This window comes from Aedes aegypti, chromosome 3 (assembly GCF_002204515.2).
Source record: "Aedes aegypti strain LVP_AGWG chromosome 3, AaegL5.0 Primary Assembly, whole genome shotgun sequence".
In the NCBI taxonomy this organism is placed as follows: Eukaryota; Metazoa; Arthropoda; class Insecta; order Diptera; family Culicidae; genus Aedes; species Aedes aegypti.
The window spans coordinates 178,442,070-178,457,215 of NC_035109.1; the positions used below are offsets into that span (position 1 = coordinate 178,442,070).

Here is a 15,146-nt window from a genome sequence, read left to right on the forward strand (position 1 = left end):
ATTTTTAGGCTAAACAAGTTGTGCCGTTTGTGTTTGTTGTCCAACAACAATATGGAACCGATTTTTCCTTACCCTGGAGATAAGCGACTTGCGGAGAAAATCTTACAGTGCACTAACCTGGAGGTAAGTGCCTTTCATTTGAGTCCATTCTTCCCCTTGCTTCATACGCCACCGGTAGAATTTATTAGCTGTTACAACATTAGAGCTACACGTATACGACCGGTTTCGTGCCTAAAAAGTTTATAGGGTAAAATGATCAACAGTGAACCCATTAAGGTTAAGTAGCTCGTCATTTGTTTTGGCAGCCATGTTGACTGATTGGAATGCTTATACAGGGTTATTATGGTCCTTTTAGAGCATCGGAATGACTACCGGAAAACCCGTATTATGGGACCACTAAGTTTCAGCACCGAAACTAGGCATGCGACGATTGTTCAAATATAGATGAATGACCACTTTGGTTCTTTTTAAAACGCGAAATAACCCCGAAATGACCACCGGAGATATCCGTATTCTGGGACGTTTTAGTTGGTGTACCAAAACTAAGAATGCGACGGTTCATTCTTCATGATTTTGAATAACTGTGACTCTTCTGGTTCACTTTGGTTCTTTTTTATCTTTCATCAACTACGAAATTACTTAGATTTTACGATAACAAACATTGAACAATTTCTTGAAAAAACAAAAAATATTAAGCGATTAAACTATTGAAAATAATATCGTAGTAAATTTAAGTTGTAGATGCCCTCAATGGGATGGACAATTGGCAACTATGAAGGAACTTTTAACAAAGGCGGATTTTTCTAGTGTTTCCACGTATGATTTGTAATTTGTTTATTTATTCTTACGGTAACTTGTTAGTTTACACTTTTTATCAAGTCAAGGAAATCGCGAACTTCTTTTCAAACATCTTGCAGAAAAGAAGCACACATATTTTTACTAATGACGACAAAACTGAACGTTTGTTCAAGGTCGTCTTAAAAGGTCTCAAGTCCCTAAAAGAGATCAAAAATGGAATAAATGATTTACTTGGATTTTCCCCAGTCCAAGTAATCAATATAAAAAAGAGAATCCAATGTGGCATTCGTCGGAAAGGGCTTTCTCAAGAATATTATGTTCAATATCCGTGTGACATAGGAACAATTCCAGAAACCTGGAGGAAATTTTCAGAACCCCAAACAGTGCCGTCGGTGCCAAAAGTGGGGTCATGGCACAAAACAATGCCGCACGGATGCAGATGCGTGAATGCATGATTTACGGAGGTTCTTCTCACGCTAAGGGCGTCTGTCCTGTGAAGGAAAATACCATAAAGTTTGTATGCGCAAATTGCGGGAGCAATCATAAGTCTAACTTATGAAATTATAACTTATAAATTATAAATTATAAGCATGCTCATTCACAAGGTAATTTACTTCCGTCGGGTACTATTCGTATCTTTTAATTTAGAGCTTGAGCTTGAGCTTGAGCTTGATTGGCCGCCCGTGGATGCTACTCCAGTATCGCCAGATCAGCTGCACTTACACAAGGAAACAACCGAATGACTGCTTGGGACTAACAGACACCCTCAGTGTATAAGTGCTGGTGATCTTCTATTTTTAGGCTATAATGCCGCCTGCCACGTCAGAATGCAGACCAATGTGGGGAAATGATGTTGCACTTATACTAGCCCACTGTAGACCGTGGAGTCCGACTGCATCTACGCCAGTTCATGCGGAGTGTATGGATTGGGGGGAAAGGCATGGCAGAGAGGTTTGCTTTTGTGGTTAGCAGACTGCCTATGTATCAGGCGTAAGGAAAGGCATGCGCGTGGAAGAATGGAAGCGTTAGGGAAACGGTTTCTTGTCCGTCTCTGGTTCTAGCGTTTGCTATGAACGAATAGTTTGATTGTGATAGATTTAGAATGGAAGACAGAAGCATTGTGTGAGAGATATATAACTACAAAGTACGAGGGAAGGGACGGGCCTGGGATTGAACCCATGACCTTCTGCTTATGAAGCAGAAGCGGTAGTCATCAGACCACCAACCCCGTCTCGTATCTTTTAATTTAGAATGGATTTACCCAGAGAATTTCTATGCCAATATTGTAGCAAGCAGTTTCAGTTTCTTTCTTTGAAATTGTCTTCCTACGGATAACCGTTCTAATTGTTTTTAAATCATATGAAAAAAAAACTCATATTCCGTCTCTCCATTAACGGATAATCCCACCAAAAATCATCAGAAAATGCATCTTGGGTTTCGTTCTACTTCGTCGTAAGCGCTAACATTCGTCGTATCAAACATAAAATGTTTCACTACGGTGGACATTCAAACTTACCTGCAACACAGATTCATTTACCAAGTATATTTTTGTGAAAGCTGTCATGGTTTGCACACTTGTACACCAAAAATTGAATAAAACTACTGTATTTTGTTAAACACCTTCAGTTCAATTATCCAATTAGCACTTTTTCACCGAAATCGCATGGACGAACACGATTTGAGAGTAACGTCTAACGATCGACACCAGTCACACCACTTTATGATACAAGTTTCTTCCCGCCCCCCTGTGTGACTTATTTCGCCAGGCACTTATTTTCACTATGAAAAACCTTCGTACTTCTTCACTGAAGGATTTTATTCAAATCACACGCCATAAAAGTTCTATAATTCACGAAATTTTGTGAAATTTCCTCACCGACCTCATAAAATTGAGAATGTGAACAAAGTTCAATCCGTCGTACGGAGAAAAAAAAGCATGTGCGCATCAATGTGTGCACGATGCTCGACGTAAAAATTGATTGTGTTGTTTTCGCTGCACTGTGAGCAAATGCCGTGATTGTACGGTCAAAAGAAATTGTGTTCATATGTTTGGGCTGAATTTTGATGACGAGCAATGAATTTTGAAGGAAATTAGTATATTCCATCATGCTGAAAGGATTGAGGGAGATGCCCGTAGATCTATATATTTTAGTAAAACATTTTATTATAGCGTTGATATGTTATGTTTTGACCACTCAATATATCACGGTGAGCCGTAAGTTGTGAGACGAATTTGGAAAACTGATTGCGATAGAAATGAAATCGATACGACGGATTGAGAATACGGCAAGATGCCTTTTCTTTGCATTATTTCCAAAACTAGATCAAGATTTATCGAAATCTTATTGTACAATGCTAAAGCCGTTTTGAGAAAGAATTGTTCAACATCGGTTTGTATCAGCATCATTCAATACAATACTGGGAAAATTGCAGTTCTCACTGATCAATGCTCGATCAATGATCAATGATGTGTTAGTATACACCGGTGGATACTAACACATCACCCTATAGTGATAAATTGTTCACATCGATATATGGAGTAGTATTTGAGATTTACTTTTTCAAATGGATGGGGTGATTATACTGACGTCCCGTGCGGCCTTAATTTCCACCAAGAAGCGGTAGAAACCGAATGACAAGGTGTTCACCCATTTGATGGAGGATGATCGTGAAGCAAGTAGTACAAAACTTGTCCAACAGAGTAACAAAGTACAGGCGCAAACATCTGCAAGAAAGGATATTGGCTGCTCTATTTGTGAAGAATTTGGACATTTTAATCGAGACTGTCAAGAGTTCCGTGATGCTAGCGTAGAACAAAGATGGAGGATGGTGAAGCATCTAAATTTATGCGCGCTTTGCATTTATAATCACGGAACATGGTCGAAGATTCATTGTGAGGTCAAAAATTGCAAAGATCCATATCATCCATTGCTGCACCCCCCAACCTACGCACAAGGTGTCCACAAGGAGGCACGTTGCAACAGCCATTGCTTACTGAATAAAACGGTGCTATTTCGCATAATTCCCGTTACGTTATATAGTGAGGCCAACAAGTTCAGTACACTTGCATTAGTGGATGAAGGATCTTCAACATCACTTATCGACATTGAAATAGCCGAGTTCCTGCAGTTAAATGGTCCACGAGAAACGTTTAAAATACGCTGGACGAATTGAATTAGTCGGACCGAGACACATTCAAGAAGTGTAGAAATGAAGATTTCGGGGAGAAATAGTAAAAATTAAGACACGTGCGTTGCGAGAACGGTTAAAAATTGGCATCACGAGTTGGGAAGAAAGGAGAACCAACTGCTGTTAGGTGCAAACTGGGCTGGAAGGTATACGGATCGCGACCGATCATGATAGCAGATGTACATTTCCTAGGGCATCACAGATGTGTTTGCCAGGAATTTAGTAAGGCTGACCAGGAATTAAGCCGGATGTTGCGGGATAATTTTCAGCTTGAAGCAGTTGGAGTTTCGCCAGTACGACTCGAATCGAAACAAGACTGTAAGGCTCGAAGTATTCTTGAAAGAACAGCAAAACGTATTGGCAATCGTTTCGAGATAGGCCTACTGTGGAAAGACAACATTCCAAAATTTCCTGATAGTTATTCGATGGCGTACAAACGGTTAAAGAATCTGGAAGTTCGATTAAACCGAAATCCAGGTATTCGAGAAAACCTGCAAAAACAAATTGAAGATTACGTGACTAAGGGCTTCGCCCACAAGATTACAGAACGAGAACTCATATAAACACCACCTGACCGATGCTGGTACTTGCCCTTGAGTTATGTGGTTAACCCAAAGAAACCGGGACAAATTAGAATGGTATGGGATGCTGCTGCAAAAGCAAATGGAGTTTCGTTCAATGATAGTCTACTTAAAGTGAAGATGAATCGAAGCCAAATTTTCAAGAGCACGGATCCGGAGAACCAAACATCGGTTTAAGCTGAAAACTTAATCGATTGGTCACCAGCTGGTGGTGACCAATCGATTAAGTTTTCAGCTTAAACGGGTGTTTGGTTCTCCAGATCCGTGCTCTTGAAAAATTGAACTTTGGCTTCGATTCATCTTCACCTTAAGGAACCTGATTTAGTTACATCGCTGGCATTTGGTGGTGACATACGAGAAATTTAACAACTACCGAAAAGCTAAACATTACATATACTTTGCAATTGGATTAAATTGGCAAATTGATGTGAAATTTTGCGAATAAGTTACACGTCTTGTCAGTGCGAATCGAACTCACGACTCCCTGATCTCTAGTTAGGGCGCGTTACCCCTACGCCATAAGAGGACTCATGGACGCAGAAGTTAACCTGAATTCGATTTCAGCTCAATAATCACGTGGTCCATTTTCGCAAAGTGCACCTCTTTCGGAAGAATTAGATGCCCATCCAAACACAACGCTTTCTATATATATCCAATGCCTAGCCCGAGAGCGCATTATTTTTTAGGATCACTCTCCACCGACGTGGTGGCTGAGATTTCTATTGTGTAGGCTTCCAATGGGTCGCGACCGGTCGTTTGAGAACGTCGCGTATTAGAGCTTGATGTATTAGAATTAGAACTTCATTGATAATGTAAGATACATTCATCAGCTATAACTTTGCCAAATTCAAATCGAACGTCTCAGTAATTAGTTATTGAATTATATCTAATCGCAAATTCTTCTACAGTGCTCATGTAACTTCTGAACAGGCAACATTGCTGCATCTGGCGCGAAATATAGCACACATAAACCATGATTACTATGTTTTACTGCATATATCCAGTGATGCCTGTAGATCAGCCCAAATATTATAGCCAAAGTTTTACAACTCACATAAAAATCAATAACTAATTACTGAGGCGTCCGATTTGAAAACGGTCTTCGGCAAAGTTATAACTGATGAATGTATCTTATATTATCAATTTTGCTCTAATCCCCAAGAGCACATGGGCAAACACTATGACCGATTGAACGATTTTCTTGCCTTCCCATATAAACTTTGAAGTGCTTGTGCGGACTCAATTTTCATCCGAATGAGCTCAAATTTTGGGAGGACACTCAAAATTTGATCATGAATCGAATGAGCGGCGTGGAGCGAAAACGATTTTTTGAACCACGGATAGTCGAGATGGTGGTTATCGAAATGATACAACGTTTCTACATTCCACATTTGAAATCCTTGGTTAAAATTACTGCAAAGCAATGTGTTTGGTGCAAGATACAGAAAGCGAAGCCGGCTGTTTCTAGAGTGGCCCACTTCCAAGCTAGCAGTAAGCGAACATCCATTTGCTGTTAGAAACGACAGCCCGGCAGGGCGGCCTGGAGCAGGGTACTTCAACCAACCTTCGAATTTCGGATGGAAATCAATTTAAAAAGGAAGAAATATTGCATTTAAAAACTCTATTATCTACGTCTAACCTTTCTACCGTCTCCTCCCTTACTACGGCACTGATGATCTCGTTGGTCGACTCGGTGGGGCCCTTGCAGCAACAGTGGCGGTGGTCGCTTGCTTCTATCGCTCCGCACGGACTGTGCGAAGCTCCTTCTTCTTCACTCACTTCACTGTTAGGGCAAATACACCGCAGAAGCGGCGGTCCTTGGCTATTAGCTAGGGGGAGGAGATAGACTCTTTTGTTGGACCCCCTCTAGCGCCGCTGGTGTCGAGACACCGAACTGCCTACTCGCCGTAGACAGTCCCGGCAGATTCCGCAGCATTCTGCCACAGGTGGTACGCCCCTTTGCACGCACCTGTCTTCGTCTTCCTTGGTGATTAGCTACACGGGCGAGATTTTGCTCTATTGACTGAGCCCGTGTAGCGAAGACGGCGGGTTTTGGGAACCTTTGGCTTGACCACCGGGAGGCGAATAATTCCTTTATAATTAGCACTCCCAAAATGGTGGCGGTTCCAACCCTTTTGCACTGCACTAAACTTTTGTTCCCGAACCGCGGGCCGGCACTACTCCGTTGGGAAACCCCTGACGGATCACTCGCGACTATGCTGGGAAAAATCTTCCAGCCCTTTGCGACGCGGAAAAACACTTTTTCCGGACACTTTTCTCCGGGAAAACTATTCGCAATCCAAAAACCCTTATATTTTTCCTTGAAACGTCATCGTTCCGACCAAACACACACCACATCGTCTCCTGCCACCGTGCTCGACTGTTATGTTGCTTATGCTATGTCGCGTTTTGTGCAACGGGTGGAGAACGAGAACTAATTTTATCACACTTACCGGAACAATCAGAACGATAATTTTTTCCCTACATTTTAGCTACACTATCTACACATTTCAAATAAAATAAATAACGAAAATGAACGAATTAAACTATTTACAATACATGGTGGTGGATTATGTTGCCAACCAATACTAATACTTTAGACCAAAACAACACAACACGGTGACATTAAACACGCCACGTGAAAAACACTCAAATGTGGGTAACACACGGAAAATAAAGTGGGTGTAAAATACACTCCACATAAAAATTACACAAAATAAGATAATTGTAACCACAGGTTTTATTGCATATGTTGGATTAGATTATTATGGACCACTGGAAGTAATTGTTGGACGAAGACGGGTAGCGTTATTCACCACATGCATGACGATTCGCGCCATTCACCTAGAATCACTTTTCACAACAGAGGGTTCGCGGACCTCCGATCATGCAAATAGCACGCTGAAACGAACACATCACAGCGAGCCGTTTTTTAGCCGTTACCAAGGTTGAGAAACAGTGACCTAGAAGAAGTCTACAGTTTGACAACAAAGTCTTGTGAAATGACGATTCGTAAATTTGTAAAGCGGTGGGGTAGCCCGATTGAGTTTTTGTTTTCCGACAACGGAACCAATTTTGTTGGGGCAAGCAGAGATCTAGCTAAACAGATACGAACCATCAACATCAAATCTCGCATACTCTGAGATAACGCCCTAAAAGCCATTGGTAGCCACGTGTGTAGCTCGTTGTTTCTGAGCAAATGAAAGAATAAGCATCCAAACCAACATCACGGGCAGGTAGATAATGATCCTTTCTTCCACATAGTGTTGTTAAATAACATGAAAATCCATTCAAATGCTCAGAAACAACGAGCTACACACATGGTTACCAATGGCTTTTAGGGCGAGATCAGAAGTTATGCGAGAAATGTGCTGATACTTTTACGGGTGCCAGAACCAAATGAACATTTATTCCCCCATCAGCACCAAAAATGTCAGCATTAATGAATGGAGAAAGATTAACAGACGAGATACTGCAAACAGCTCTCGTGGAAGCTGAAAATCTGATTAACTCGCGGCCGTTAATGTATGTGTCCACCAATGTGAAGGAAGACAAAGAAGCTTTAACACCGAATCATTTTCTACGAGGTTGTCCATTGGTCGAGAGTACAGAGACACAATGCTCAGTAGATTTAGCGGATAGATTACGTAACAGCTGCAATCAAGCACAATATCTAACAGAAGAATTATGGAGTCGTTGGCAACGAGAATATTTGCCTACAATGTCGCAGAGGACTAAGTGGTTCGAAGAAATGAAACCAATGGCTTTAGGAGATTTGGTGTACGTAGCAGATACGGAGAAACGAAGAACGTGGGAACGCGGAATCATCGAAGAAGTTTTCCCAGGAAGTGATGGACGAGTACGATGCGAACCAATACGGGAGTCAAGCGAGTTGTGGCAAAACTAGCCGTTGTAATGATGGGAGGATGAAGGAGGGTGAGGGTTTTTTTTGAGTGAACGCTACCTGTGGTGCATGACTATGTCTAAACGCATGGCTAGGCCAATATAAACACAGGGCGCTGACATATTGGAATGTTTTCGGCATTGTATGATGAAAATTTAGATGATTGAGATTCGCTAGAGAATTAAATTGAAATTAACTGAAATGAATATAGAAATAGTTGTATACCTTGATCGATAATAGTAAATAGTATGTCTGTTATTCAAAGCATATTGTTATTACTGTGAAATACTTACCGTAGGAATTAATACCGTACAGTAGAGAGGTATGTCTGAATCGGATTGGATTATTAGATTTGAAGAATTACTTACCGTAAGTTGTCGTAAATTGAATTCATGAATTTATCATCAACAGAGCTAATTATAGGGTTGAACATAGGAAGCTAGTCACAGATTCGTGGGGTCTGAACTGTGGATAGAAAACAAAATCTGTAAGTTATATCATTTATGTACCATAAAATCAATGTAATTTACACAGCTATCAGATTACAGTTTTGAGTTTGCGAGCAACATACTCCATACACAGGGTTTGACGGTGCGAAAGTAGAAGGTGCACCATAATAATACCCGTCTGTGAAACATATCACCTTACCAATACTCTGGCACACCTCTAACGGTTCGCGATTTATCATGAAACGGCTCCATTCAAGCGGAGGATCTGTTAATATGTTTCGGCATATTATCAGGTCCTCTTCGAACGGAGGGACCGCCAGGGCTCAGTAATTACTTATAAACCAGTGCTTACACGAGCTTTACACTGCCCATAAATGCATGTCAGTCCCATGTTTGCTGGAATTCCTATTACATAGGACAATTATGCGTTTATGGGCAGTACAATCCTTTGTACTAATCAGTAATGGTGGTTAAGTTTCGAAGCCAACGTGTGTTCATCCGTTTTATAATGCAACATAAGAATGTGTGTTTGGTGAAACTCTGCGACTAGTGATCCTTTATAAAAGAGATACGCGGAAGCTGACATTTCTGTCAAAATGTGAGCCAATCGAGCAGCGAGAGCTGTCAAAATGTGAGCCAAACGAACATCTATTTTGAACTTTTCGTGAGGAGTAATGTAATCCGATTGAAATTATTTTGGTGTTAGTTTGCTTAGAGCAGAACATATGAAATATTTTCTTTTTTGATTTTTTGTCAATGCAATATTTAGTTGTTGATTTTTTCTGCCGTTTATTTGTTTGGTAATGTAGCGCAAAGATCTATAAAACGAAACAAAATACACTTTTTAGCAATGAGGAAGTCATGTCCGTGTTACAATATTATTCTCGACGCCGAGCAAACTCAACACTGCTCGTCTGTTGCCAAACCATTCCATTTTACTTCCGCTTATCTCTTAGGTAATGGATTACTAGTTCCCATATTAGTGCTAATGAGGTAAGCTCACCCATCGCGTCGAGATTAGACGTCCTAGTGGAGGGAATTCCTAGGGAGATACACTAAAGAATTACTGGCCATCTTGGACCCTGATTATATTTGGTAATAATGTGCATTTTTTTCTTGTTGTTACGTTACAGATAAAAGAGAATCCAGAACAGGGGATTCCGAACTCAATATGCGGACAATGCAAGAAGCAGCTGGATCAGTGTTACGAGTTTCGTTTGCTGTGCTGGAAGAATGATGAAATCCTTCATAATCTGCATGCCATTCTAAGCCCTCAAAGAAAGACGCCTTACCAGCAGCAGCAGCAACCTCAGCTACCAATTCAGTCGCCGTCACGTTCCAATCCCGTTGTGCAGGTACAGAAAATGAATCTGAGCTCTATTGTAACGCCTAGACGAGGCCGCATGGCCAGAAAAAGCTTTGGAGAGGTTCCCCTCAGCCAGCTATACACGCCATCTCGTTTTGGTCACATGAGAAACAAGCCGCAATTTACCAGGGAGTTGGTTGTCCGTTTGACACCGATTTCGTCGTCCCTTATCAACAAGTACAAAAAGGCAGCTGCCGCGAAGAAGGTCACTCAAACAAAAGCCGCAATGAAGTCCTTCCCTCAACCGGTAAAGGCAAGAGGCAGGCCTGCAAAGGTTATTCCGAAAGCAGCCAAGGCCAGAGCTCCGATTGTTAAGGCTAAGATTAGAATTGCGAAACCGAAAGCTGAGAAAAAGCAAACAAAGGCAAAGGCGTCCAAGGCACCCAAGGCGTCCAAGACACCCAAGGTGTCCAAGGCGGCCACTGCAGCAGCACTGAAAAAGCACAAAGCTAAACGTGCTGATTCCTCCGTTCCACCGAAAAAGCGAAAGCAAAATTTCGAAACGGCTCCGCCAACGGTTGCAACAGCCACGTGTGTCCTTTGCACACAGACCTTTACCTCTGTGAAGAGCCTGGGTCGCCACATGGCTACGCATGAGAATGTAAGTAGTACAGTTGATATCTAACATTTTACAAATGAATCGAAATGCTAAGTTTCAACACCAAAGGTAATATATTTTTTGTTTATTTTGCGAAGAATGGTTCAACCTTTTTTCTAAAATACCTAGTATTCTTTTCCAATACAAACAGGTACCTACACTAAGCTAGGTATCTAGGGCCTAGTCATTCTGAAATACACTAATCCTAAATTTATCCTGTTTTCCGAGCGTCTCTACTTCTCGCGAACGGCATTCTCGTAATAACTAGGAACGATATTGTTAATCTTTCAGTCATTCAGATTGATATCGGTAGGAATTGATATTTTACAATTCGCAATTGCCTCGCTCTCTTTGGATGTTTATTTATTTATTTATTTATTTATTTATTTATTTAGGTTTACATCAACAGACTATGTATAGTCCCAATGATATTAAAAATAAAAACAAAAATACATATTATATAACAAAACAAGCATGACAAAACATTGAATATAAAAAAGCCAAGATCGTAAAACATTTCAAACTTAAAATATGTCTTCAGTCCCTCCGGCCAGCGAAAAAAGTAGAAAATTTACGACGAAGATGTGAAATGCAACACTTTACTGTTGAACATTTACTTTTTTTCTTGGCGTTAACGTCCCCACTGGGACAAAGCCGGCTACTCATCGTAGTGTTCTAAGAGCACTTCCCCAGTTATAAACTGAGAGCTTTCTTTGCCTAAGTTGCCATTTTCGTATATCGTGTGGCAGGTACGACGATACTCTATGCCCAGTGAAGTCATGGAAATTTCCATTACGAAAAGATCCTGGACCGACCGGGAATTGAATCCAGACACCTTCAGCATGGCTTTGCTTTGTTAGCCACGGACTCTAACCAATCGGCAAAGGAAGGAACATTTACTCATGATTAACAAATTACAGATTAGGAACCCAATTAATTCTGTATTTCTTATATCGTTTTTCGTTCCATTTTTTTGGGGGTTATGAAAACTCTAAAATAATAATAATAAAAATTGTCAACTACAAAAAGCATGAAGAAAAAATGAATGGTGAAGGTAAAAATCAATTGCAATTGTAATTGCTCGATCCATACCCTGGCAGTCCTCCGTCCGCCAATCAAGACACGAGCTAGGTGAAGACCCACCTTAAAGAAACGGTAAAAATCAAGTTGTCTAAAATTAAAAATTAGAAAAATCGACTAACAAAGCCCATTAAATAGTGATTGTTTTTGTTTCGTTGTTGTTTGTCAACTATCGCAAAAATGTTTGATAGATATTATTTTTCTCAGGACTTGCTTATCAATTCACTGGTGAGTGCATAAAAGTTTTAAATATTTGTCCTTAAAATACGGTTTTAATTTTCTTTTGGGTATGGTATATTCTATTTGTTTTCTGTCGATTTTTTCACATACAGTTCCAAAACTCTTGTTTTTTCTTGAATATCTAAAAATTTAGTAAATTTTGTAATCTGAATTTAAAAAAAGGAATGCCATCATGTGTTGTTTTGAAGTAAATTGTAAGTAATTGTAATGTAAAGTAATTAGTAACGTGATATCTGTGAAAATCTTCAATGCCACTCAAATAAAGATAAATAATAATAATGAAGTAAATTGGATTGCAAAAAAAGAATATACATTTATTATTATAATACATTGGTATTATTTTCAAAGATGTTGCATGAATCGCATTACTACTACGCACACATCGTTAGATTTCCAATTTTCTGTCACTAATCGCTAGTATATGCTAAAACTAGAAGGTGGTTGTTCCAGTTTTCTCAAATTTATGGAACCCTCGTACGCTAGATAGATAAAAAGTTTGCGAAAAAGCCCTTTTTAATAAATCATAGGTATTTCTTCACGTTATTGTCTCATATCTCCATCGGAACATATAGCAAACCTAGTGACATAGAGGAAGTATATAGCTTTCATTTGAAGCTAAAAGAAATGGCGGCTATTTCGAATATAACCGTCATCTTGAATTTATTCAGAAATTATTTTCACCATTAGCGCACCGCACCGTTTTGAATTTTGAGATCATTATTAGAAAGCTGAGTAAGATAGGCTACACAAACTTAAAAAACGATATTCTTAATCATTTTCTAAGATTTTGACTAATATGGCGAGTTCAATCAATGCAAACATATTGAAAAATAGTAAAACAAAGAAACAAGTTTTCAATTGTTGGAATATTGCAGCACCCTTCCCAAAAACTATTATATTTATGATGCAGTATCGCGGAATTCTTACTTTCTTCAAAATTGCGATTTTCAGCAAAGCTGTTTAGCAGCCTTATGGCGAAATTTTAAATGCGCAATTTTGCCTCTACGTGGCGCTAGCGTCAGGGCTGGAAAGCGTCAATGTAAATAGAGAGTATCGTGCGACTTTTACATAGATGCTTTCCTCACTGTCATCGGATGGCGAGACAATGACAGAGATTTTTCTCAAATTCTCTTTCACTTTTCCGCCGTTACGGCTTGTGACGGAATCGTAAACTTAATCATATTTGGTTCATTATCTGGTATAATTGTTATTTATATCGCTGGAATCATTGAATGATTTCCACTTTACTTATCAAACACATTTACTTCCCGAAATTTTCCAAAATGAGATAGACATTTTAATAACAAAACATTAAAATTGCTCTCGTGAGCGCTCTGTCATTGCGAATTGACGAAGTGAGCACAAGAAATATAGCTTCGTCTAGTGACAATGAGATGACTTGTTTCGTCAGTGTCGCAAGTCGAACATGATACTTAACAGCCCTGGCTAGCGTGCATGTTATTGGTGATATTCTAGCAGGCTCTAGCTCATGATCCCGACCACCTAGAAACTTCGTGTCTTCAACATAGTTGTTTAGATTCTTGAAAGCAATTTGAGGCAGCACTGTTTGGTTGGCAGTTTTGCCGCTACGTGGCGCTAGTGTGCATGTCATTTTGCCGTGTTCTAGCTCATCATCCCGACCACTTAGACAGTTCGTGTCTTCAGCAAAGTTGTTCAAAAGCTGGTAAGCAATTTGAGGCAGCATTGTATGGTTAGCAGTTTTGCCGCAACGTGGCACTAATATGCATGTAAATTCAGTTATATTCAGTGCTGGAAAAGATCGCATCACGAAGCAGCTTACGAGTGTATACCAACGCATAACAAACATCACAGACTCGCGAGCTGGCTAGGTGTGAGTAAGTCCGCACCCGCCTGCTCGGGAGAACATGTCAAAAGAAGTAGCAACAAGCTCGGGAACGTTTACTCGCGAGTAACCGAGCAAGTTGTGATTTATTATGGTTCTGACAGACAAATTAATTGCATAACCATGAAGTCGACAGTAAACTACTGAATTGTAGTCAAAAACCCTTGGAAACCATAAATCTTGGAGGGGAAGTAGCTTTTTTTTTCCAAAAACACAATTTGACTCTGAACAGCTCCGAACACGTTCGCGAATCACTTTTAGCTTCGGTTACTCGGGAGCACGACGGATGCGAGTAAACCAGCGCTCTGACGCTCGGGAGCGTTTGGTTTTGTATTTGTTCCAGTTCAGCAGAAATGTTCGCCACTTTCCATCACTGGTTATATTCCAGTAGACTCTTGCTCATGATCCCAACCCATTCTTTGTATAATTTTATCGCTTTTTATATTATGATCGTTACCACCTAGGTCTAGAAGAATATTGTTTTCATCATAGTTGCTCAGAATATCGAAAGCAAACCAAAGTTGCGCGATTGGTTTAAAAATTACAGTACTGGCAACAATAAAGACAACTATAGCTGATCTCCATACAGGATAAGCTGTGATACAGGTTTGGAGACCTGTATCACAGCTTCCTGCTTTACCAGAAATTTGAGCTGAATGTCAGGAATAACGCAAGGTTTAATCTATGAGAAACTGATGAAATCTTATTTATCAGTTCTGAAGTTGTTGAAAAGTATAATTTTGAAAGTAATATGGGAGGTGTGTCAGTTTTCGCTCTCATAAGGGCAAATTCATTTCATTTATTTAGTTAACATCTGAACAGATAACAATTGAATCCAAATCGATACGTACTTGATTCGCCCACCTAGCTCGCTGCGCTCCACGCCTTCTTGTACCAACCGGATCCGAAGCGAACACCATCTTTGCAGGGTTGCTTTCCGGCATTCTTGCAACATGCCCTGCCCATCGTATCCTTCCAGCTTTGGCCACCTTCTGGATACTGGGTTCGCCGTAGAGTTGGGCGAGCTCGTAATTCATCCTTCGCCGCCACATACCATTTTCCTGCACACCGCCAAAG

The 15,146-nt window shown here is 40.2% G+C and overlaps 1 protein-coding gene across 2 annotated transcripts in view; it reads left to right on the plus strand.

Annotated features, from left to right (window-relative positions):
- LOC5573575 (zinc finger E-box-binding homeobox 1) overlaps positions 1-15,146 on the plus strand; it is a 37,116-nt gene that overhangs the window by 411 nt on the left and 21,559 nt on the right. The window contains exons 2-4 of one of the 2 annotated variants that reach the window (XM_021849473.1): positions 9-123; positions 10,055-10,888; positions 12,173-12,193. In XM_021849473.1, the coding sequence (XP_021705165.1) occupies positions 9-123; positions 10,055-10,888; positions 12,173-12,193 (970 nt within the window). The remainder of the gene's footprint in view (positions 1-8; positions 124-10,054; positions 10,889-12,172; positions 12,194-15,146) is intronic. The other variant, XM_021849474.1, reaches the window with a different exon arrangement.